The following is a 26,516-nucleotide window of genomic DNA, read 5'->3' as shown; positions in this document are numbered from 1 at the left end:
AGCATAATAACAGTAAAGAACAGGGACATCGGGAGATCTGTGGAAGGTTGGCGGGGGGGGGGGGGGTGCGTACACGGTATAAACAAGATGGACACTCCTCGGGATTTCAGGAATGAAAACTGAATTTTAAAAGGTTGGTTTGGGGTGAATTAAGGGGGGTAGAAAAGATCAAGGTTTTGGATGGGGGAAGATAAGAGATGATGGTGAACAGCTGTTTTAAGGACCTGGAGGGAGGAGTGGGATTGAAGAGAGTTAGGGAGTTTGTTCCAGAGGCGGGAGAAAAGAGGAATGAAAGAGTGAAGGTGAGCAGAGAGTCTTGATTTTGGGAGATTCCAATGATTCTGAAAGCTTTGGTTTCAACAGCGTGAAGCCGAGCTAGGTGTGAGGCAGGGGCACCGGCCCAGAGGGGAGAGCAGTATTCCATTGAGCTGCGGATGAAAGCCTTGTATGTGGTGAGGAGCTCAGGTGTGCCAAGGAAGGACTTCGCACGGCGGAGGATGCCCAGTCGGCTGTGTTCAGTGTTCACTGTGCTCAATGACAAATCGAGCGTGCAGTATTTACTTCACCATTACTGAAACTTAACAGAATCACCGATGTTCGTCGACAACCCATCAATCCGATCTGTAAGTTCATCTGCCGAGCACAGACCGCAGCAACGACCGACGGACGACGAACGGTTCGAATTAAGCGTTTGAAGAAGAGGGCGTTCCGCTCGGGTTTGAGGCTTGAGGTTCCGCTTGGTTCTAAACTCAGTAATCCACATTGATTGCAAAGGAATTCTCCCTCTTGTTGTGATAGTGTTGAAAGTATTGCTCAATTACACCAAAACCAAAAACTACTTGTTGATGTTAACTCATTCTTTTGCTTCTTTCTTTTGCATTTTCAGATCCATCACCTCCTGAAAATCTCCAAATTTCAACACAAAACTCAACATCTCTCTCCATCTCCTGGACCAAACCAAATGATACAAACCAAGCACGTTATGAATATATTGTGATGTTGATCATTGACAACATCACGGTAGAAAATGAAACCACAGGGCGAACAAACATCACCTTTTCAAACCTCCCTCCTGGCACCGACTACAACGTTTCTGTGTCAACAATCTACAATGACACACAAAGCCAACCTACAGAGATACCTGCTACTACAGGTAGGCATGGCGAATACTTGATTGTAAACATGAGAAATTGAGAAGCTGGAAAATAACTTACACCCTCAGGGGTATTTTATTTATTTATTTATTCGGATGCAGCCTGTTTTTTTTTTTGTTTTTTTTTTGAATACTGAATCGAGGCTCGTAAAAGAGCTAACATTTACTTCACAAACAAATCGACCAGACAAACAAAATATATAAAAAGAGGGAGCAGAAGACAAGAGAAGGGGAAGCACACAAACACTTGAGAGCACACAACATTTAAGAGCAGGGAGATGTGTGGGAGGGAGAGGGCTTGGGGGGAGGAGGCGTGGGAAGGGGGGGGGGGGGTGGGAGAAGTACAAAACACAAGGACACCAAGGACTTCCAGGACAGAAGTTGGTATTTCAAAAAAGTGGAATTGGGGTGAAATTAGCGGGAATAGAAAAGATCAAGGTTTTGGATGGGGGAAGATAAGAGATGGTGGTGAACAGCTGTTTTAAAGACCTGGAGGGTGGAGTGGGATTGAAGAGAGTGAGGGAGTTTGTTCCAGAGGCGGGAGAAAAGAGGAATGAAGGAGTGAAGGTGAGCAGACAGTCTTGGTTTTGGCAGTTTGACCATAAGAGGGTTGCAGGCAAATCTTGTGCGACCTGCAGGATTATTTGCGGGACAGAGCCCAGAGAGAGCTGGGGGGGCAAGGCCAGAGAGGAGTCGGTAGAAGACGGAAAGACCACCAACCTGCCTGCGGTGAGTGAGTGAGAGGCCCTTGGAGTTAGCTTCATCATGGGAGATTCCAATGATTCTGAAAGCTTTGGTTTCAACAGCGTGAAGACGAGCTAGGTGTGAGGCAGGAGCACCAGCCCAGAGGGGAGAGCAGTATTCCATTGAGCTGCGGATGAAAGCCTTGTATGTGGTGAGGAGCTCAGGTGTGCCAAGGAAGGACTTCGCACAGCGGAGGATGCCCAGTCGGCGACTGTCTTTCAAGGTCAGATTTGAAATGTGGTTTTGTGGCCCATTGGCTGAATCATTTTCTGCGGGCACGGTTGTCCTGCTGATGCAATGCCCCCTTACCAGGGAGAACGTTCTCATTTTGCCAACCTTGGAAGAATGATGGGCTGAATTGACCCACCTCGTGCTAATTCGACAACATGACAGGGGCTTGAATTCAAGACTCGAAGATTGTGTGCCACCCCATTTAACCGTTAAGCCAGCACCAAGGTGCGAGTTTGGACCTGTGATGTTGGTTTGGAAATGGGGGGGGGGGGAGGGTGGAGTTGGGTTCATGCATGGGTGTCATGTTCAGCCTTGAATTTAGAAAGCGGTTTCCAATTGGGATAAAATTAAGTTTTTAAATGGGAAACATTGAGTGAGGACAAAGTGGGCGCATGAAGGATTTGCCAACAATTTGATCTGAATATGGAGAAACTTGACATAAATCAACGTCTCTACGTCACCCGAAAAGCCTCTGCCCACAATAAACTTTTGCTTCTTCTGACCCTAAACCTGGTGTTGGTGTTAAAGGTTAGGGTGCTGGCTTGGGAGTCTCGGGTCCTGAGTTTGAATCCCGGTCGGTCGTTAAGTTAACTCCAGGTGAGGTTGACTCGGCCTGTCATCCTTCCGAGGTTGGCAAAATGAGTACCAGTTTAAAATGAACCATTCGAGTATCCCGTGTCAGAGTGGCGACCCATCCAGGATTGTGCCCCACAGCCAGGAAACTGCTCTGGCAGCCATATGCATCTGAAAATGCAGGAGTGGACATCATCACCATTACTCTGACTTTCACCAATCATTACATAATAACAGTAATGACTTTCCCCCCTAATCCTTTAACTTGTTGAACTGAAACTTAGTAATCCACCTGGATTGCAAAGGAATTCTCCCTCTTGTTGTGATGGTGTTGAAGGTATTGCTCAATTACACCAAAAACAAAACCTACTTGTTGATGTCAACTCATTGTTTTGCTTCTTTCTTTTTCATTTTCAGATCCATCACCTCCTGAAAATCCCCAAATTTCAACACAAAACTCAACATCTCTCTCCATCTCCTGGACCAACCCAAATGATACAAACCAAGCAGATTATGAATATCTTGTGATGTTGATCTTTGACAACAAACCGGTAAAAAATGAAACCACAGGGCAAACAGCCATCACCTTTTCAAACCTCTCCCCTGGAACTGACTACAACATGAATGTGTCATCACTCTACCATGGCAGACAAAGCCAAGCTGTAGAGATATCTGCTACTACAAGTAGGTATTTTGAAACTTTTAATGAATTTATGGAGCTGAAATTAAGAACAGACCAGAAATAACTAATCACAGTAAAATTATCTGTATGAACTGATAATGTTTGACATTTGCTGTCCATGTGTTTTACTGTTTTTGTGTTCTTCGTCAAGGCTCATATAAGAGCTAACACATGTAACATATCATAAAGGGAGTGGGAGGCAAGAGGGGGGGGGGGGGGGAGGGAGGAAAGCATTATAACAGTAATGACCAGGGACATCGGCAGATCTGTGGAAGGTTGAGGGGGGGGGGGGGCGTCGTACTCGGTATAGACAAGATGGACACTACTCGGGATTTCAGGAATGAAAACTGAATTTTAAAAGGTTGGTTTGGGGTGAATTAAGGGGGGTAGAAAAGATCTTGGTTTTGGATTGGGGAAGATAAGAGATGGTGCTGAACAGCTGTTTTAAGGACCTGGAGGGAGGAGTGGGATTGAAGAGAGTGAGGGAGCTTGTTCCAGAGGTGGGAGAAAAAAGGAATGAAAGAGTGAAGGTGAGCAGAGAGTCTTGATTTTGGGAGATTACAATGATTCTGAAAGCTTTGGTTTCAACAGCGTGAAGCCGAGCTAGGTGTGAGGCAGGAGCACCGGCCCAGAGGGGAGAGCAGTATTCCATTGAGCTGCGGATGAAAGGCTTGTATGTGGTGAGGAGCTCAGGTGTGCCAAGGAAGGACTTCGCACGACGGAGGATGCCCAGTCGGCGACTGGCTTTGGAGGCCAGCTTGGAAATGTGGTTTTCCCAGGAAAAATCATGGCAGATAGTGAGACCCAAGAAATTGAGTGACAGAACTTCTTGGAGAGGATTGTTGAGAAAGTAGATGGGAGGGTTGTCCAGTCGGTCTTTTCAGAGAGACAAGGTGAGTGAGCTTGTGTGTGCCAACTGCTGGCATTAGCAGGTGGACATTGAGCAACCCATGTTGTGTTTTGTGAAGAGGGGATGAGTTATCATTGGAATCCTGAACAAATGACAAATTCCTGCTCGAATCAACGTCATCTTTGGCCTCACCAGCCGATTTGTAAAATATTTGGGACAATCCCTTTCACTGGTTGAATCCACAATAATTTGGGAATAAGGTGGGGGTATTAAAGTAGTAGTGGGAGCAGTAGTAGTACTGCAGAAGCAGCCGGGATGAGGACGAAGACGACCAGGTCAAGATGTTGCTGTGCTTTAAAACTACTTTTGATCATGTTTGTGGAATGCGGGTTAGAACCACCTTTAGAGGCCATTTCCCCCACAGAGCGGGGGTTGGCCTTTTTGGGACACCGAGGTCCCCTTTTTGAAGCAATGTTTTACAGCCGGATGCCCTTCCTGCCGCCAACCCTGTTGGTCGCCTCTTGCGGCACGCAATGAATTACCAGTGAACTGGTACTCAATTTGCGGACCTCAGAAGGATGACAGGCTGAGTCAACCCCCCTGGTGTTAATTCAGCGATCGACCAGGATGCAAAAACAGGATCGTCAGATCCGAAGCCGCACCCTAACCGCGAAGCCAACACCAGTTAGACGCAGATATAATGGGGCATGGAGGAACTCCCTACACAGTTACACACCTTTGACTTTCTTCCTCAACCCCTGGAAGGTCAGATGCTTTTAAGCCTCAATTAAATTCATGTGATTGTCTTTTCAGGAAAATTTTGGAAAAAATTTGGGAAATTTCTTTTGGAAAGTCAAAGTTTTGGAAACGAAAAAAAATTGGAAACGGAGGGTTGGGGGGGGGGGGGGGTTAATGTATCAAGAACCAGCCTTGATTTTAGAAAGTGGTTTCCAATTGGGATAAAAGAAAGTTTTTAAATGGGAAACATTGAGTGAGGACAAAGTGGGCGCATGAAGGATTTGCCAACAATTTGATCTAAATATGGAGAAACTTGACATAAATCAACGTCTCGACGCCACCCGAAAAGCCTCTGCCCACAATAAACATTTGCTTATTCTGACCCTAAACCTGGTGTTGGTGTTTAAGGTGAGGGTGCTGGCTTGGGAGTCTAGGGTCCTGAGTTTGAATCCTGGTCGGTCGTTAAATTAACTCCAGGTGAGGTTGACTCGGCCTGTCATCCTTCCGAGGTTGGCAAAATGAGTACCAGTTTAAAATGAACCATTTGAGTATCCTGTGTCGGAGTGGCGACCCATCCAGGATTGTGCCCCACAGCCAAGAAACTGCTATGGCAGCCATATGCATCTGAAAATGCAGGAGTGGACATCATCATCATTACTCTGACTTTCACCAAAAAACCCAGGATAATTTGACCTCAATATCTAATCCGTACATGTGTATCATGGGACATGCACTTCGTTTAGTTCAAATACCATAGCCAATGGTGTCACATGAACAGGGGTTTTCATGTGATCTCTGACCCTTTACCTTTCAGTCGCAAATAATATATATCTTGGATGGATTCACTGATGGAGGTTTATAGATATTTGAAACAACTTTAACTTAAATCCCTTCAGCTGTTATCAAGCATCACATGTTCACCTGACATGACCTGTGACCTTAGACCTTTTCATGGTAAAGTCTCATCAGTTGCTCTTTGCATTCTCGTGTATACTTTTGCCAAAATCCCATCGCTGCTTCAAAAGTTAGTGCGGCAACATAATTTTTACCTTACGGGACCTCTGGCTTTTGGCCTTTGACCTCTTGACCCCATAATCTTATCGGTTTATCGTTACATCATTATACATACAGTGCCGACAGAAAGTCTACACCCTCTTTCAATATTTTAACCTTTTGTTACCTTACAGCCTGGAGTTAAAATGCATTAAATAAGACTTTTTCCACCTTTATCTACACATCGTAACCTACAACTTCCAAGTGAAAATCAAATTCAACAAATTTCCGAAAATTCTTTAAAAACAAATAGAGCTCCATTCAAAGTACACCGCCCCCATGCCAAATAAATAAATAACATCCTCCAGCGCGGCATTGCCGGGGCGCCTTTGGTGACACCGCCGTGCAGCACATTGAGGCGGTATTGGGAGGGAGAGGTGTACAATAACTAATTGATGGATTGTGTAAATAAAATCAATAAATAATGATTGTTGTGAAAATAAACCAAGTCCACAACTTTATCCCATAGGTAGGTTTAATCTCAATGAGATCTTTGGTATCATCCTGTAAAATACAATCATGCAATAGATATCAGGATCTCGGCATCGTATAAGAATGATCGATCATATTAGTCAAAGCAAGCAAGCCTAGAATATGTGCGGGTACGTACCATACAAGACTACATGTCATAGTAAATGTCACAGGAGTGGCTCAGCGTCGCGGACATCCGAGGTCTTATAGACGCCCCTCAGCGGTTTAAGTGGGCATCACTCCTGGGTTCAACTTTAGTACATTTTCACTACATTCTGCCCGCCGTTAGAACTACACTGCCGCTAGGCAGGAATCAAGCGTGCGTCAGCATTAATTGATTGGGGAAGTCATTCCATGTCAGTCGGTCCATCCGTAGCGGTCAGGGTGGTGAAATACCCGGCCGGCACGTGTCCGGAAACTACCGGGTGTGGCATCCCCAAGCCCAGAGTCCCCCGCTTCGGAGTAACCGCTGTAGGTAGGTGTTGGTGGGGGCACCTCAGAGCCTCCAGGCGGGGGATTGTTTGACGAAGGAAGGGACGGCAGATGTTCCATAGAGGAAGCTTCGGGAGAGTCCATAGACTCGTAGATCGGTTCGTCGATATCCCTATAAGGGTCGATGACCCCACATGGGGCGAGATGGCGTACGGAGACAGTGGACTCGCGTCCATCTGCCGTCATCACACGAGCATGCTCGGGATTAGCCTGGAGTACCTGCACCTTATCCACAAAGGGGTCATACTTGCTTGTGCGAACCGCACGTATGAGATAGGCCGGCCCCGGCTCAGCGAGCCAACTGGGTAAAGATCGGATACTACCCGAGCTTCTAGGGTGGTGGAACAGTCTTTCGTGGGGAGTCTGGTTGGTGGCCGTACATAGTAGAGCCCTGATCGAGTTCAGCGCCGCAGGTAGCGACCAAGCCCATTTATCGAGGCCACGGCCGAGGGTCCGGAGGCTTAGCATGACGGCCCTCCATATAATCCCATTGAAGCGTTTGACCTGCCCATTCGCCTGGGTTCTGTACTGTGTGGTGTAGCTCGAAGCGACATTATTTTGGAGCAGGTAACCTCTCACTTCCTGAGACAGGAACACCGCACCCCGATCGGTATGCACATAGGCCGGATACCCAAACATAGAAAACAAATTCTGCAGGCACCGTATGACCGTGGCAGCCGTCATATCCACGCACGTGTAAGCAAAAGGGAATCGCGAGTACTCATCAACGATAGTGAGCAGATAACGAGAGTTACTCGACACCGGCAGCGGCCCTTTGAAATCCATTGCCAATCTCTCCCACGGTCTAGTAGCCCTAACCAGCGTCAGCATGGGAGGGTTGTAAAAACACGGTTTGAGTTCCGCACATATAGCGCAGTCGCGGCAGATCCGGCGGACGTCCTCAATCGAGTACGGCAGATTACCACTACGCACAAAATGAGCGAAACGCGTCACCCCAGGATGACACATAGTGCCGTGCAAAGTGCACAGACCCTCCAGAGTTATGATACCCGCGCACGTAGCCGGCCTCGATAAGACGTTGGCGACCAGGTTATCCTTCCCCGGGTGATATTTGATGGTGTAGCAGAAGTCGGCGAGTTCGATATGCCAGCGAGTGATTTTCTCATTCTTAATGCGCTGAGCATGTAAGGTGTCGTACATGAACGCTACACTTTGTTGGTCCGTGATGATTTGGAAGCATCGCCCGAGTAAGTACGGTCGCCATCGCCGAATCGACTCGACGATCGCGTACGCTTCCTTTTCGACAGACGAATGCCTCCGCTCAGCGGAGGTGAGAGTCCGCGAAAAGAAAGCCACAGGGCACCCCCCCTGGGAGCTGTCGCCGCTATCGCATGATCCGAGGCATCACTTTCCAAGACGAAAGATTCGCTCTCGTCGATCGTTGCCACAGCGGCGCCAGCGATATCGGCCTTAAGGCCCCCAAAGGCTGCCAAGGCGGCTGGACTCATGGGGAACGTGTCGCAGGCCACAAGGGGGCGGAGCTTCGCGGAGAAATTTTGCACCCACTTAGAATAATGGGCGAACAGCCCGAGAGCACGCTTCAGCGAAGCTCAATCGCTAGGCGGAGCCATATCGAGCAAAGGTCGCAGATGCTCCTTATCTGGAGCGACAGAGCCGTGGGTCACGGTGTACCCCAGAAGATATATCGTGCGTAGAGAGTAATGACACATAGCCTCATTCGTGGTTAGGCGATACCTCTGCGCGACCTCGAGGAAGCACTTCAGATTCGCATCATGATGCCCCTGGTCATGCCCACAAACCGTAAGATTGTCCAGATATACAAAGACATCTGTTAAGTTCTCCTTAGTAACGAGGTCGTCCATAGCCCTCTGAAAACAGGCGACCCCGTTCGTCACCCCAAAAGGTAGTCAGGTGAACTGGTATAACCTTTGACCCGATTCAAAGGCGGTATAGATGCGATCAGCCCTAGAGATGGGGATCTGATGATACGCACTACGCAGATCGAGAGTGCTGTAGACTGAGTACTGGGCCACCTGTCGTACCAGAGCCTCCATCCCCGGAAGGGGGTAGGCGTCCAGCTGTGTAAAGCGATTAATCGTCTGTGAATAATTGATTACCATGCGTCGGCGATGCGCTTCACTTCGCACCACTAGGACCTGGGCCCGCCAAGGCGACCGGCTGGGTTCTATGATACCTCCCTTTAAGAGCTGGGCCGTTTCTTCCGCAATGATTTGCGCATCTGCTCGTGAGTAGCGCCGTGATTTCACCGCTATGGGAGTGCAGTCAGTGGTCAGGTTGGGGAACAGCGAAAGAGGCTCAATTTCCATTTTCGTGAGCGCACACACAGCAAGCGTATCAGTCCCACCGAATTCCATTTCCAAACGTCCGTGTCGTTTAAGAAAATCGTGTCCGAACAGAATGTCAGCACATAATGCAGGCAAGACCATAAGATGTACATCTGGGAACATGCGTCCCTTTATCACAAGTTTCAATCGACATTCCCCTTTTGTGCTGAGCCTAAGCCCCTGGGAGGCCATAAAGATCCGTCGTGTTGTCCCGAGGACCGGCCATCCATGTTGACGCACTAGTCGATGATCGATAAAACTATCCGTAGACCCCGTGTCGACTAAAGCCCGCGCAAAAACGCCTTCGACCATGAGTGGAATAATGGCCTGACCAAGGCCGGAAGATCCGGCAGGTATTGAGCCATCAGAGCGAGAAGATCGCGCCTCGCGTGTGGATCCCACGCCGGCTGCAGTTTTCCGGTCGTTCGAGCAGCCTCCGGAGGGCACTCATGTCAAAGGCATAGTTGGTCGTGCCAAAGCAGGAGCGTCAGGAGCTTGTAGTCCGTACGAGCTGCCATCAGGGGGCGCTCGTGTCACGCGAGAAGGATTGCTGCCATCTGTAGTTTTACGTGCTGAAGCAAGAGCGTGTAGTTCGTACGAGCTGCCATCAGATGGCGCTCGTGTCACGTGCATTGTTTGCCGTGTCAAAGCAGGAGCTTGTCGATTGTTTGAGTCGCCTTCGGAGGGCGTTCGGATTCCAGTCAAGGACGGTCGCTCCCCGGTCGGTCGTGTTCGCGCCATTTGTTTTGGCGGCCCGATGTATCTCACCAAGGTCGGGCGTACAGCCAGAGGCCCATGAGGAGGAGAACCGCTCATCAAAGTCGGGTGAGGCGCCCCGCTCTGTGCTCGGTCCGTTGGCTCGGCGATAAGCCCATTCAAGGTCGCACGAGTTCGTGCGCCCCGCGCGGTCTTTCGGTAGACTTTTGCAAAATGTCCTTTAGTCGTACACAAATGGCATATTGCTTCCCGAGCCGGACACGCCGACCTGGGATGCTGTCGGTTGCCACAGAAGTAACACGTAGCATTTCGCACAGGCCTTGGCCTGGCCGCCGTAGCCGCAGCCAAGCCGGAATCCGAGTCCACCTCGGGAGCGGCCAAGGGCTCCGCTAGCATGGTCGAGTCCGCTCCCGTATCCTCGGCGGTAGCCCTCTCCGGTCGCGCGAGTTGAGAAGTCCCCGCGACGACCCGTGTGTGGTCATAGGCGGTAGATTGTTCCCGGGCCTCAGTGTAGACGTGTGCCACCCGTAGAGCCTCCGTGAACGTCAGGTCAGCTGTCTCCAAAAGTCTGAGCCTGAGAGCAGGAGAGCCGATCCCAGAGACAAAAGCATCTCGGACAAGAGCATCCTGGACTTGCTCGTGAGTGCGGACCTCTTGGGTACTGTCTGCAAGTAATTGTCGTAGCTCCTGGGCGAAGCGATCTATCGACTCAGTGGACTGTTGACGCCGCGATGAGAGCAGATACCTGGTATACACCACGCTCCGTTTCTTAATGTAAATTCGCTTTAGCTCCGCCACAGCGGCATCGTACGTCGTACATCGTTCAATGCTCCTGTAGACGTGGTGGTCCACTTTAGTCTGCAGAACGTCCAGTTTCGTTTCAGCAGTGGGAACGGTATCCTGGGCTTTGAACTGGGTCTCCAGTGACCTGAGCCAGTGAGTTAACTACGAGCCCGAGTCCGCAGCTTGTGGGTCGGCACTGAATGTCGGTACATGAATCATCTTGTGTCCCGCCGTTTCCGTAGATCTTGATTGAGATTAAGTGTAGTGAAAATAAACCAAGTCCACAACTTTATCCCATAGGTAGGTTTAATCTCAATCAGATCTTTGGTATCATCCTGTAAAATACAATCATGCAATAGATATCAGGATCACGGCATCGTATAAGAATGATCGATCATATTAGTCAAAGCAAGCAAGCCTAGAATATATGCGGGTATGTACCATAGAAGCCTACATGTCATAGTAAATGTCACAGGAGTGGCTCAGCATCGCGGACGTCCGAGGTCTTATAGACGCCCCTCAGCGGTTTAAGTGGGCATCACTCCTGGGTTCAAATTTAGTGCATTGTCACTACAATGATCGTAAAATAATTTCTTAATCAATTGGCTAATAGCATATCTCAACCACTGGTGTTTCGTTTGAGGGTGTATCTTTTTGAAAATTATTTTAAAAAGTCATTAATCGAAAAAATAAACAATTAATTGATTAATCAATAAATATTACATTGATTAAGTAATTCATCAATAAATCAAAAATACTTCAGAGCCACAACACTTGGTCACTGTCGTGTCCGAATATCAGCTTCCTCGCTCAAAAGGTGCCTGAGATATTGCCCAGATGAGATAGAAAATAAAATAGTGATTAATAACGAAATAAATATAAAATAAAGGGTAAAATAATTAAATTCTTAATCAATTGCTTCAGATATGAAATCTTTCCTCTTCTCCAATGGCTTGATCTCTGATCATCAATTTGGTTTCAGACCTGGTCACTCTACTCTGGACATGCTGCTTCTGCTTTCTCAGCAATGGATGGAGGTCCTCAATGCCAAACAGGAAATTCGAGCTGTCTCCCTTGACATATCACGTGCCTTCGATACGGTCTGGCACCCCGCCCTGCTCACCAAACTCTCCTCTGTTGGTATCCATGGAAATCTCCACGCATGGCTGGCGGACTTCCTCTCTAGTCGTAGTCAACGTGTGGCGCTGAATGGGTTTCTCTCATCTCCTCTTCCTGTTCAGGCTGGAGTTCCCCAAGGCAGTGTTCTGGGCCCTGTGCTTTTTCTGGTCTTCATCAATGATCTCCCCGACTCTCTTGAAAATCCTCTCTATCTCTTTGCTGATGACTCTACTCTCTGTCACTCCATTCTTCATCCCTCAGATCGACAGTCTGCAGCCTCCTCACTCTCTGCAGACCTGGACAAAATCACAAACTGGGCAAACAAGTGGAACATGTCTTTCAATCCTGACAAATCTCACACTCTTACAATGTCTCTCCGAAAAGACCGACTGGACAACCCTCCCATGTACTTTCTGAATAATCCTCTCCAAGAAGTTCTGTCACTGAAACTTTTGGGTCTCACTATCTGCCATGATCTTTCCTGGGAAAACCACATTTCAAATCTGGCCTCCAAAGCCAGTCGCCGACTGGGCATCCTCCGTCGTGCGAAGTCCTTCCTTGACACACCTGAGCTCCTCACCACGTACAAGGCTTTCATCCGCAGCTCAATGGAATACTGCTCTCCCCTCTGGGCTGGTGCTCCTGCCTCACACCTAGCTCGTCTTCACGCTGTTGAAAGCAAAGCATTCAGAATCATTGGAATCTCCCGCGATGAAGCTAACTCCAAGGGCCTTTCACTCACTCACCGCAGGCAGGTTGGTGGTCTTTCCGTCTTCTACCGACTCCTCTCTGGCCTTGCCCACCCAGCTCTCTCTGGGCTCTGTCCCGCAAATATTCCTACAGGTCGCACAAGATCTGCCTGCAACCCTCTTATGGTTAAACTGCCAAAATCAAGCTCTCTGCTCACCTTCGCTCCTTCATTCCTCTTTTCTCCCGCCTCTGGAACAAACTCCCTCACTCTCTTCAATCCCACTCCACCCTCCAGGTCTTTAAAACAGCTGTTCACCACCATCTCTTATCTTCCCCCATCCAAAACCTTGATCTTTTCTATCCCCGATAATTTCACCCCAATTCCACTTTTTGAAATACCAACTTCTAACCTGGAAGTCCTTGGTGTCCTTGTGTTTTATACTTCTCCCACCCCCCCCCACCCCCCACCCCTTCCCACGCCTCCTCCCCCCGAGCCCTCTCCCTCCCACACATCTCCCTGCTCTCAAATGTTGTGTGCTCTCAAGTGTTTGTGTGCTTCCCATTCTCTTGTCTTCCGCTCCCTCTTTTTATATATTTTGTTTGTCTGGTTGATTTGTTTGTGAAGTAAATGTCAGCTCTTTCACGAGCCTCGATTCAGTATACAAAAAAAAAAAACAAAAAAAAAAAACATTGGCCAATACAATACCTAAAGCAACACTGTTTCATCAGAATCTGCAACTTAGAAAAAATGAAGTCGGTTATTAATCGAATATTTAAATAATTAATCGATTAATCAATGAAACAACAAATGCAAAATACAATTTACAGCCAAATCACGGTCATTGTCGTGTCCAAGTATCAGCTTATACAGTCTGATATATATCAGCTTATACAGTCTGATATATATCAGCTTATGCAGTATATAAATATCCTATCCCTTATAAATCAGCTCATAAATATCTTATCGCAAAAGGTGCCTGAGATATTGCTCAGATGAGAAAGAAAATAAATAAGTGATTCATAAACTGATAATAATTGAGTAATTAATCAATTAATTGATTCATCAAAAAACAAAAAATAGCGTTTTTGCCAAAGCAAGTGCTCACTATTGTGCTGAAATGTCAGCTTCCTAGCTCAAAGGATGGATTCCTCCAGTGGGTTGTTCTGCCTTTTCACCAGAGCCAGTGAGAACGACAATGTCTGCCATACCCCTTCACACTGACACAACCGACTGTATCATCCCAACTGTCTACCCTCAGGACAAGTGTGTGTCTATCCTCAGGAGAGCCAGTAAACAATATCTCTCGACTCTCAAGACTGAACTCTCAAACCTGTCTCCCTCCTCCAAATCTTGGTGGCGTCTGGTCAAATCTGTTTCTGGGGTTTGTTCCCCCTCCATCCCATCCCTTACCTCAAACAGATATACAGCTGACTCCGCACTTGAAAAAGATGAATGCCTCAACTCTGTTTGCCTCAAAATCTTGTGTCCCAAACCCGTCCCTCTCTGTACCCACCGTACCCAGTCGTACCCAGCTGCTCCTGGACTCTGTGTCCTTCTCTCCTGACAAGGTGGAGAAGTTTCTGTCAACCTGTCAACCGGGCCGGTGCTCCTGCCTCACACCTAGCTCGGAATCCATCCGAGGAATGGTTTCTCTCATCTCCTCTTCCTGTTCAGGCTGGAGTTCCCCAATGTAGTGTTCTGGGCCCTGTGCTTTTTCTGGTCTTCATCAATGATCTCTCTGACTCTCTTGAAAATCCTCTCTATCTCTTTGCTGACGACTCTACTCTCTGTTGCTCCATTCCTCATCCCTCAGATCGGCAGTCTGCAGCCGCCTCACTCTCTGCAGACCTGGACAAAATCACAGACTGGGCAAACAAATGGAACGTGTCTTTCAATCCTGATAAATCTCACACTTTTACGATGTCTCTCCGAAAAGACCGACTGGAAAACCCTCCCAACCACTTTCTGAATAATCCTCTCCAAGAGGTTCTGTCACTCAAGCTTTTGGGTCTCACTATTTGCCATGATCTTTCCTGGGAAAACCACATTTCAAATCTGGCCTCCAAAGCCAGTCGCCAACTGGGCATCCTCCGTCGTGCGAAGTCCTTCCTTGGCACACCTGAGCTCCTCACCACATACATGGCTTTCATCCGCAGCTCTATGGAATACTGCTCTCCCCTCTGGTCTGGTGCTCCTGCCTCACACCTAGCCCGTCTTCACGCTGTTGAAACCAAAGCGTTCAGAATCATTGGAATCTCCCGCGATGAAGCTAACTCCAAGGGCCTTTCACTCACTCACCGCAGGCAGGTTGGTGGTCTTTCCGTCTTCTACCGACTCCTCTCTGGCCTTGCCCCCCCAGCCCTCTCTGGGCTCTGTCCCCCAAATATTCCTACAGGTCGCACAAGATCTGCCTGCAACCCTCTTATGGTTAAACTGCCAAAATCAAGACTTTCTGCTCACCTTCACTCCTTCATTCCTCTTTTCTCCCGCCTCTGGAACAAACTCCCTCACTCTCTTCAATCCCACTCCACCCTCCAGGTCTTTAAAACAGCTGTTCACCACCATCTCTTATCCTCCCCCATCCAAAACCTTGATCTTTTCTACCCCCGCCAATTTCGGTCCCCTTGTGTTTTATACCTCTTTCCCCCCCCCCCCCCCCCCCCGCTCCCCTTCCCACGCCTCCTGCCCCCAAGCCCTCTCCCTCCCACACTTCTCCCTGTTCTCAAATGTTGTGGTTGTGTGCTTCCCCTTCTCTCCCCATCTTGTCTTCCGCTCCCTCTTTTTGTATATTTTGTTTGTCTGGTTGATTTGTTTGTGAAATAAATGTTAGCTCTTTCACGAGCCTCGATTCAGTATACAAAAACAAACAAACAAACAAACAAAAAAAAAACCCTCGACTCTGATTCTGCAACTGGACATGACGGCATCGGCGCACGGGTCCTAAAATCCTGCTCTGCCGCTCTCTCTCACCCTCTCTTTGTTCTATTCACCCTTTCTTTTGCTCAAGGTCATCTGCCATCAGCTTGGAAATCAGCAAACATTACCGCTTTACACAAAAAAGGTGCAAAAACGGATCCTTGCAACTGCAGACCAATCAGCCTTCTCCCAATGATCAGCAAAGTGATGGAATCCATCATTGCTTCGGATATCAAATCTTTTCTCTTCTCCAACCACATTTCCAAGCTGGCCTCCAAAGCCAGTCGCCAACTGGGCATCCTCCGTCGTGCGAGGTCCTTCCTTGGCACAACTGAGCTCCTCATCACATACATGGCTTTCATCGACAGCTCAATGGAATACTGCTCTCCCCTCTGGGCTGGTGCTCCTGCGTCACACCTGGCTCGGCTTCACGTTGTTGAAACCAAAGTTTCAGAATCAATAGAATCTCCCGTGATGAAGCTGATTGCGAGGGTCTTTCACTCTCTCACCACAGGCATGTAGGTGGTCTTTTTGTCTTCTACCGACTCCTATCCGGCCGAGCTCCCCCAGCTCTGTCTGTGCTCTGTCCTCCAAATTTTCCCACAGGTCGCACAAGATCTGCCAGCAACCCTCTTGTGGTGAAATTGCCAAAATCAAGACTTCTGCTCACCTTCACTCTTTCATTCCTCTTTTCACCCGCCTCTGGAACAAACTCCCTCACTCTCTTCAATCCCACTCCTCCCTCCAGGTCTTTCAAACAGCTGTTCAGCACCATCTCTTATCTTCCCCCATCCAAAACCTTGATCTTTTCTACCCCCGTTAATTCACCCCAGATACACTTTGTTGAAATACCAACTTCTTTCCTGGAAGTTCTAGCAGTGTCCATGTGTTTTTAACTCAACTGGACTACCGTGCAGTTGAGTTCATCACATACTGAACCCTCCGGCGTCTGGCGTCTGTCGTTGTCGTTGTCGTCGTCGTCTGTGGTCTCTCGTCCGTTAACTTTTCGACGTTAACACTCCAGCGTCCACAAATATCAACCGATTCTGATCAAACTTGACATGCAGCATCCTTACCGCAAGGACCAGGTTGGTATTACATTTCAGCCCGATCCGTTGAAAAATGGCGGACGTAGGCGACCATTTTGTGTTTTTTTGTTTTTTTTGTTTTTTTGTATACTGAATCGAGGCTCGTGAAAGAGCTGACATTTACTTCACAAACAAATCAACCAGACAAATAAAATATATAAAAAGAGGGAGCGGAAGACAAGAGAATGGGAAGCACACAAACACTTGAGAGCACACAACATTTAAGAGCAGGGAGATGTGTGTGAGGAAGAGGGCTTGGGGGGAGGAGGGGTGGGAAGGGGGGGTTGGGTGGGAGAAGTATAAAACACAAGGACACCAAGGACTTCCAGGACAGAAGTTGGTATTTCAAAAAAGTGGAATTGGGGTGAAATTAGCGGGGATAGAAAAGATCAAGGTTTTGGATGGGGGAAGATAAGAGATGGTGGTGAACAGCTGTTTTAAAGACCTGGAGGGTGGAGTGGGATTGAAGAGAGTGAGGGAGTTTGTTCCAGAGGCGGGAGAAAAGAGGAATGAAGGAGTGAAGGTGAGCAGAGAGTCTTGATTTTGGCAGTTTAACCATAAGAGGGTTGCAGGCAGATCTTGTGCGACCTGTAGGAATATTTGCGGGACAGAGCCCAGAGAGAGCTGGGGGGTGGGGGGGGCAAGGCCAGAGAGGAGTCGGTAGAAGACGGAAAGACCACCAACCTGCCTGCGGTGAGTGAGTGAGAGGTCCTTGGAGTTAGCTTCATCATGGGAGATTCCAATGATTCTGAATGCTTTGCTTTCAACAGCGTGAAGACGAGCTAGGTGTGAGGCAGGAGCATCAGCCCAGAGGGGAGAGCAGTATTCCATTGAGCTGCGGATGAAAGCCTTGTACGTGGTGAGGAGCTCAGGTGTGCCAAGGAAGGACTTCGCACGACGGAGGATGCCCAGTCGGCGATTGGCTTTGGAGGCCAGATTTGAAATGTGGTTTTCCCAGGAAAGATCATGGCAGATAGTGAGACCCAAAAGTTTAAGTGACAGAACTTCTTGGAGAGGATTATTCAGAAAGTGGATGGGAGGGTTGTCCAGTCGGTCTTTTCGGAGAGACATCGTAAGAGTGTGAGATTTGTCAGGATTGAAAGACATGTTCCACTTGTTTGCCCAGTCTGTGATTTTGTCCAGGTCTCCAGAGAGTGACGAGGCTGCAGACTGCCGATCTGAGGGATGAAGAATGGAGCGACAGAGAGTAGAGTCATCAGCAAAGAGATGGAGAGGATTTTCAAGAGAGTCGGAGAGATCATTGATGAAGACCATAAAAAGCACAGGGCCCAGAAACGTTTGGTCATGAACACGACGTTAACACTCTGGCGTCCACAAATATTAACAGATTTTGATCAAACTTAGAAACCAGTCAGGTCAGTTGAGTTCTGCTTCCCTGGAAGCTCTAGTTCACCTCTCCCTCCCCCCCCCCCCCCCCTCCCTTGCCGTTCCTCCTCTCTCCAAGGCCTCTCCCTCCCACAGATCTCCCGATGTCCTTGTTCTCTGCTGTTGTACTTGTGTGCTTCCCTCTCTCTCCCCATTTTGTCTCCCGCTCCCTTTATGTTGTGTATTTATGTTTTAGTTTGTCTTTTTGTGATTAATGTTCGCTCTTACACGAGCCTCGATCTTGTATTCAAAAAATAAATAAATAATTTTTATAAGTAAATACAGTGTTCACTGTGCTCAATGACAAATCGAGCGTGCAGTATTTACTTCACCATTACTGAAACTTAACAGAATCACCGATGTTAGTCGACAACCCATCAATCCGATCTGTAAGTTCATCTGCCGAGCACAGACCGCAGCAACGACCGACGGACGACGAACGGTTCGAATTAAGCGTTTGGAGAAGAGGGCGTTCCGCTCGGGTTTGAGGCTTGAGGTTCCGCTTGGTTCTAAACTCAGTAATCCACCTGGATTGCAAAGGCATTCTCCCTGTTGCTGTGATAGTGTTGAAAGTATTGCTCAATTACACCAAAAACAAAAACTACTTGTTGATGTCAACTCATTCTTTTGCTTCTTTCTTTTTCATTTTCAGATCCATCACCTCCTGAAAATCCCCAAATTTCAACACAAAACTCAACATCTCTCTCCATCTCCTGGACCAACCCAAATGATACAAACCAAGCACGTTATGAATATCTTGTGATGTTGATCATTGACAACATCATGAAAGTAAATGAAACCACAGGGCAAACATACATCACCTTTTCAAACCTCCCTCCTGGCACCGACTACACCGTTTCTGTGTCAACAATCTACAATTACAGAAAAAGCGAAGCTACAGAGATACCTGCTACTACAGGTAGGCATGGAGGATACTTGATTGTAACCATGAAAAATTGAGAAGCTGGAAAATAACTTCCACCCTCAGGGGTATTTTATTTATTTATTTATTCGGATGCAGCCTGTGGCCGATTGGCTGAATCATTTTCTGGGGGCACGGTTGTACTGCTGATGCAATGCCCCCTTACCAGGGAGAACGTTCTCATTTTGCCAACCTTGGAAGAATGATGGGCTGAATTGACCCACCTCGTGCTAATTCGACAACATGACAGGGGCTTGAATTCAAGACCCTAAGATTGTGTGCCACCCCCTTTAACCGTTAAGCCAGCACCAAGGTTCGAGTTTGGACCTGTGGTGTTGGTTTGGAAACGGGGGGGGGGGGGGGGTTCACGTATCAAGAACCAGCCTTGATTTTAGAAAGCGGTTTCCAATTGGGATAAAAGAAAGTTTTAAAATGGGAAACATTGAGTGAGGACAAAGTGGGCGCATGAAGGATTTGCCAACAATTTGATCTGAATATGGAGAAACTTGACATAAATCAACGTCTCGACGCCACCCGAAAAGCCTCTGCCCACAATAAACTTTTACTTATTCTGACCCTAAACCTGGTGTTGGTGTTAAAGGTTAGGGTGCTGGCTTGGGAGTTTCGGGTCCTGAGTTTGAATCCTGGTCGGTCGTTAAGTTAACTCCAGGTGAGGTTGACTCGGCCTGTCATCCTTCCGAGGTTGGCAAAATGAGTACGAGTTTAAAATGAACCATTCGAGTATCCTGTGTCGGAGTGGCGACCCATCCAGGATTGTGCCCCACAGCCAAGAAACTGCTATGGCAGCCATATGCATCTGAAAATGCAGGAGTGGACATCATCATCATTACTCTGATTTTCACCAAAAAACTCAAGATAATTTGACCTCGATATCTAATCCGTACATGTGTCATGGGACATGCACTTCGTTTCGTTAAAATACCATAGCCAATGGTGTCACATGAACAGGGGTTTTCATGCGATCTCTGACCCTTGACCTTTCAGTCGCAAATAATATATATCTTGGATGGATTCACTGATGGAGGTTTGTACATATTTGAAGCAACTTTCACTTAAATCCCGTCAGCTGTTATCAAGCATCACATGTTCACCTGACATGACCTCTGACCTTTGACCTTTTCATGGTGAAGTCTCATCAGTCCGCTTTCCATTCTCATGTATACGTCTACCAAAATCCCATCGCTGCTTCAAAAGTTAGTGTGGCAACATAATTTTTACCTTACGTGACCTCTGGCTTTTGGCCTTTGACCTCTTGACCCCATAATCTTATCGGTTTATCTTTACACCATTATACGTACAGTGCCGACAGAAAGTCTACACCCTCTTTCAATATTTTAACCTTTTGTTACCTTACAGCCTGGAGTTAAAATGCATTAAATAAGACTTTTTCCACCTTTATCTGCACATCGTAACCTACAACTTCCAAGTGAAAATCGAATTGAACAAATTTCCGAAAATTAATTTAAAACAAGTGGAGCTCCATTCAAAGTACACCGCCCCATTAGTCCAGGGGCCAATACGATATTTTAACAAATTGGTACCACCCAAGGTCAGCAAACAATTTTGGTATTTTTGTCTTCCTGCAGGTTTATAGTTTATATTTTGGGATGATAACCCTGCCTATCTCGTAGCTTAATGATAGTTATCACTCTGTGAACAAACCCACCTCCATGTAATCTGGAAGTTGAATTTTGGGGGAGAGGGAGGGGTACCATTTTTGCTTTTAACCTCAGTTCCACTGAACATATTTTGACAAATTATGATTCATTGTGAAGCTCCATCATACATCTACGCAACTGTAATCCAATTTACACCTTTAATTATCAGGTGACTTCCTCGGAGGTCAAAAGGTCATGATTCATTTGCAAAATCGAAAATTTACCGTGTTTTTGTTTTCAACTGATCTGATTACTGTTTCGTGATATGTAGATGCTGAAATTATTTCACAATGTATATATAGGACATTGTGGATGATTTTAATAACCTAGCATTCACAAAACTTCAACAATTAACTTCACATTAACCCTTTTTATGCAAGCATTGGTTCTTCGATTTCCGAAAAATTTAGTCATTGCCTGTAAACAAACCCGCCCCCATATAAAATGACTGTATATATCATATATTATGACTTCCAGACAATATTTTTGGAAAACCAATGAATATGTCTCCAATGTGTTTTATCATTGACATACCCGCAAGCGTTGGTATAAAGTTACACATTTATAAGAACATAAGCAGGTTAAACAATCATCAGAAAATAAGTAAATAAGTTTCATTATCTCTGTTTCAATTTAAAAAAAACAAAAAACCTTTAGAGGCCATTTTTCCCCGCAAAGCGGGGGTTGGCCTTTTTCGGGCACCGTGGTTGTTGTTGTTTTTGTTGGTCCCCTTTTTGAAGCAATGTTTTACGGCCGGCTGCCCTTCCTGCCGCCAACCCTGTTTGTCGCCTTTTACGACAAACAGGGAATTACCAGTGAACGGGTACTCAATTTGCGGACCTCAGAAGGATGGCAGGCTGAGTCAACCCCCCTGGTGTTAATTCAGCAATCGACCGGGATTCGAACCCAGGATCCTAGGATCCTAAGCTGGCACCTTAGCTGCTAAGCCAACACCAGGATATGTTTCAATGGGTGGGGGCGGAGATGAGATCACTTCCGCTTAGTAACGGCGTCACGTGCCCTAGAGCGATGAAAACAATCACGCCGCGCGCTTGCAGTGTGTGTGCTTTGTGCTTGCAGACTTGCGCAGTAAAGTGCTAGATTTTGTGTTGTTGCAACGGTTTAACTTACGACTTTCGTCACATACTACTGGCCACTTGTATCAGCATGTCTTAGAACTATTTTGACAATCTTCCAAGCGAAGCTAAAGAGAGATACGAGACCAAATGATCGGCAATTGGCCTTGCAATTTGTCCATACCGGTTACCGGCAAGTGCGTGGATCAACGACCCGACGGCGCAGCCGGATGTTCAGTTCGCGGATGTGTACATGTACCTCACGAACACACCAGGTATGAAAGTACATCCCGGTACTTTCACCCTCTGACACCTGACAACCGAACGGCCGATGAAAGCAAACACGCATAGCGATGCGTACGTACATGTTTATGCATGCGCGATACACACAACAGTTACTTACTTATATTTTCAGTAGCTGTGATGTAATGAAAATACTAACTGAAGTTAAAAGTAACAGTTTATATTTAAACTTACCCAGCCATGCAAGTGCAGTGGGCAGCTTGCACGACTCCGTCACTGTTTGTGGCTAGCAATGGGCGATGTGAAGCGGCATTAGCCCGCTGTGATTGACGTACATCAGCTTTCAAGATAATCAACCCTGTTGCAGACTTGACATGATGTACTGTCTGCACGAAGCCAGCAGTGAAGTACCGATGGGCCTCCAGTGACTTATAAGCCTATTGCTGTAAGCTATAAGTTGTTGCTGTATATAAGTTGTATAGCTGTTACTATAAGCTGCCCACCCACTGCACTTGCATAGCTGGGTAAGTTTAAATATAAAACTATTACTTTTAACTTCAGTTAGTATTTTCATGACATCACAGCTACTGAAAATATAAGGAAGCAACTGTTGTGTGTATCGCGCATGTATAAACATGTACGCACGCATTGCTACGCGTGTTTGCTTTAATCGGCCGTTCGGTTGTCAGGTGTCAGAGGGTGAAAGTACCCGGATGTACTTTCATACCTGGTGTGCTCGTGAGGAACATGGACAGATCCGCGAACTGAACATCCGGCCAGGCCGTCGGGTCGTTGATCCACGCACTTGCCGGTAACCGGTATGGACAAATTGCAAGGCCAATTGCCGATAATTTGGTCTCGTATCTCTCTTGAGCTTTGCTTGGAAGATTGTCAAAATAGTTGTAAGACATGCTGATATAAGTGGCCAGTAGTATGTGACGAAAGTCGTAAGTTAAACCGTTGCAACAACACAAAATCTAGCACTTTCCTGCGCAAGTCTACAAACACAAAGCATACACACTGCAAGCGCGCGGCGTGATTGTTTTCATCGCTCTAGGGCACGTGACGCCATTACTAAGCGGAAGTGACATCACTCCGCCCCCACCTATAATGTACAAAAATATTCAAATTGTCTAATAAGCCATTGTACTTGTTGTGAACACCATCTAGGTAATGCTCATACATTACAATCTTGTTATTTGAAGTGCGTTTAGACTACAAACAGTTTCCTTCATGTCATTGGGACAAACTCAGTCGGTGTCACAATCGTCCACATCACTGTCATGCAGCTCTATTTGTTCTAGTTAATTTGCTTGGTCGCTGCAGGTTTGAAGCTTACACATGTGTGTGCATTTCAGACCATTTCCAAGGCATGTGCAGATTCGTAATTTGCATGATCGTACACATGAGCAGGATAGCAGGTCCAACACAGCCTCTGGTGCAGGTGTACCTCGCATCCACTCAATGGCCAGATCCCCATCATGAATCTTCCATCCATGAGCCATTGGATCGGGTACACGAGGATTGCACTCCAAACACCTCTGCCAGATTGCAGCCTGATAGTTTGCTCGTGAGGCATGCATGAAAAGACAATCTTCTCAAGGGGGAAGCTGACTGGAGTCAACTTCTCCACGCCTTGCACGAAACAGCTGGTAGCGAAGCTTGTTGACTTGAGTTGTGTTTGTGGAAGGCAAATACATCCGACATGTTACTTCCTGAAGCTTTCCAAATCGTTCATCAGAGACCTCCCAGGACCTTCCCAACTCTCTGAATGTGTCTTGAGAGGTCTTGTTAGTCTTCAGTTGTTTGAACATGGCCGACTTTCCATGCCCAGTGAAAGCACTGACTGTATCACAGCCCGTAAATGAGTGCATTCCAATCAGAGCAGCACAGACATTATCTCCGAGTGCATGACTTAGCTTGCTGATGTCAGTGAACCTTGTGCGGTTCTTGGTGCCACATTTCTGGAACATGGGACATGGAATTCTCTTGCTGACTCCAATGCTTATAATCATTACATCTGTGTCCTCTGCTGTGACTACGATACCCTTGTAGCCTGATTCAGCTGCATGTAGAGCATGGAGTAGAAGACGGGTGTCTGCTTCTTCCTGGGTACTTGATAGCCCCGGAACCTCCTCCCATCGTTCCCTTGTGAGCTTGAAACAGACATCCTCACAGGTAACATACAGATCTTTTTCCTTGATCTCCTCAAGTTGACCTTTCCATTCTTCCACAAAGAACCTGATGAGGTGTGTTTTGTTTTTCGAGCTACACAAAAGCTTCCTCCACTGGTGAATATTGTGGCCAGGCGCAATGCTCCTTAGCTCAATACCTGAATCTGCGCCTCTCTTTGCTCTCTCCAAATCTTTCATGGACATCTCTCTATATACATCAAAGATAACATCAATGCGCTTGCTCTGACCACCTTCATGGATAACTTGAGCCAATACTGATTCTGCCAGTTGGGAGAACGTTTTGTCTTTCCCCTTCATCTTTTGGACCAGGCTCATTCCATCTATCAGAGTGGCTGAAGGTTGAGGGATTATTTCTGCTGGTGAGACATGCTTCTCCAACACCCTGGCAAGAGCAGCCTTGTTGGTCTTACAAAGAGACCCATCAATGTTGGCTCGGGCCCAAGGCAAAGGTCCAAGCGGTGGGCTAAAACTTCACCCATGTGCAGCTGCCTGCTTTCTGCAACAAGAATCATCTGCCCAAACAGCTTCCTATCAGCCTTGAGGATAACTTCCTTTCTGTTGCCAAGGGTACGTGATTTCTTGCCAATGTCTGAGAATGTTTTCAGCTTCTTCTTTGTAATCCTGTCATGAAACTTTATGGCTGGACTGTCTGACTCCATCCTCGCTTGTTTGAAATCTTCATAAGCGTCTTTACCTATTTGGTGGGCTTCAATGAGGTTTTCAGCAACATCTGGAGGTGCAGCAATGCCAGTCGACAAACTGACAATGTCTTCATGGTCAGGATCGAAAGGACTGATCCAGCTGGACTCCATCATTTCAACAAGTGACTGAATATCAGCTTCATCCTTCCTGATTCTTGGTAATTGTAGATCAGGATTACTAAAGTTGGAGTCATTCTCACCAATCATGTCCTGATCCTGCAAGATCCTCCAAGGAAAGCAAGGCATCAGACATATTTCATTTAGCATTTACGAGTCACAATATTATTTTAGTATCACAATGCCCTATTTAAAGCAGGTTTCACATTTGTACAGACAATGACAAAAAAATTCGGAAATCGAAGAAATAATGCTTGCATAAAAAGGGTAACATAGGGTTAATTGTTGCAGTTTTGTGAATGATGTGTTATTTTAAATCATCTACAATGTCTTATCTATACATTATGAAATAATTTCAGCATCTACATATCACGAAATAGTAATCAGATCAGTTGAAAAGAAAAACACTCTTGATTTTCGATTTTGCAATTTAAACATGACCTTTTGACCTCTGGGAAAGTCACCTGACAACTAAAGATGAAAATATAATACAGTTGTGTAGATATATGATGTAGCTTCGCAATGAATTATGTTTTGTTGAAGTATGTTCAGTAGAACTGAAGTTATAAGCAAAAATGGTACCCCTCTCCCCTAAAATTCAACTTCCAGATTACATGGAGGTGGGTTTGTTTACAGAGTGAAAACTATCATTAAGATACGAGATAGGCAGGGGTATCATACCAAAATATAAACTAGAGACATGAAGGAAGACAAAAATACCAAAATTGTTTGCTGATCTTGGGGGGTACCAAAATCTGTATTGGCCCCTGGACTACATGCCAAATAAATAAATAAATAAATAACACCCTCCAGCGCGGCATTGCCGGGACGCCTTTGGTGACACCGCCATGCAGCACATAGACACTGTATTGGGAGGGACAGGTGTACAATAACTTATTGATGGATTGCGAAAATAAAATCAATAAATAATGATCGTAAAATAATTTCTTAATCAATCGGCTAATAGCATATCTCAACCACTGGTGTTTCGTTTGAAGGTGTATCTTTTTGAAAATTAATTTAAAAAGTCATTAATCGAAAAAATAAACAATTAATTGATTAATCAATAAATAATACATTGGTTAATTAATTAAATCAATAAATCAAAAATACTTCAGAGCCACAACACTTGGTCATTGTCGTGTCCGAATATCAGCTTCCTCGCTCAAAAGGTGCCCGAGATATTGCCCAGATGAGATAGAAAATAAAAAAGTGATTAATAACGAAATAAATATAAAGTAAAGGTAAAATAATTAAATTCTTAATCAATTGGCCAATACAATACCTAAAGCAACACTGTTTCATCAGAATCTGCAATTTAGAAAAAATTAAGTCGGTCATTAATCGAATAATTAAATAATTAATCGATGAATCAATTAAACAATAAATGAAAAGTACAATTTACAGCCAAATGACGGTCATTGTCGTGTCCAAGTATCAGCTTATACAGTCTGATATATATCAGCTTATGCAGTATATAAATATCCTATCGCTTAAAAATCAGCTTATAAATATCTTATCGCAAAAGGTGCCTGAGATATTGCTCAGATGAGAAAGAAAATAAATAAG

At 46.2% G+C, this 26,516-nt stretch overlaps 1 protein-coding gene across 1 annotated transcript in view; it reads left to right on the top strand.

The window, feature by feature from the left end:
* The window catches only part of LOC137428036 (receptor-type tyrosine-protein phosphatase H), a 329,265-nt gene that overhangs the window by 149,902 nt on the left and 152,847 nt on the right, over nt 1-26,516 (top strand). Inside the window, exons 10-12 of the mRNA XM_078777499.1 lie at nt 887-1,153; nt 3,119-3,385; nt 18,667-18,933. Coding sequence (XP_078633625.1) covers nt 887-1,153; nt 3,119-3,385; nt 18,667-18,933 — 801 coding nt within the window. The remainder of the gene's footprint in view (nt 1-886; nt 1,154-3,118; nt 3,386-18,666; nt 18,934-26,516) is intronic.

The sequence above is a fragment of the Myxine glutinosa genome, chromosome 5, assembly GCF_964187855.1.
Source record: "Myxine glutinosa chromosome 5, kmMyxGlut1.1, whole genome shotgun sequence".
Lineage (NCBI taxonomy): Eukaryota > Metazoa > Chordata > Myxini > Myxiniformes > Myxinidae > Myxine > Myxine glutinosa.
Note: the sequence above shows the minus strand (reverse complement) of the source record. Positions and strands in the feature narration are given on the sequence as shown.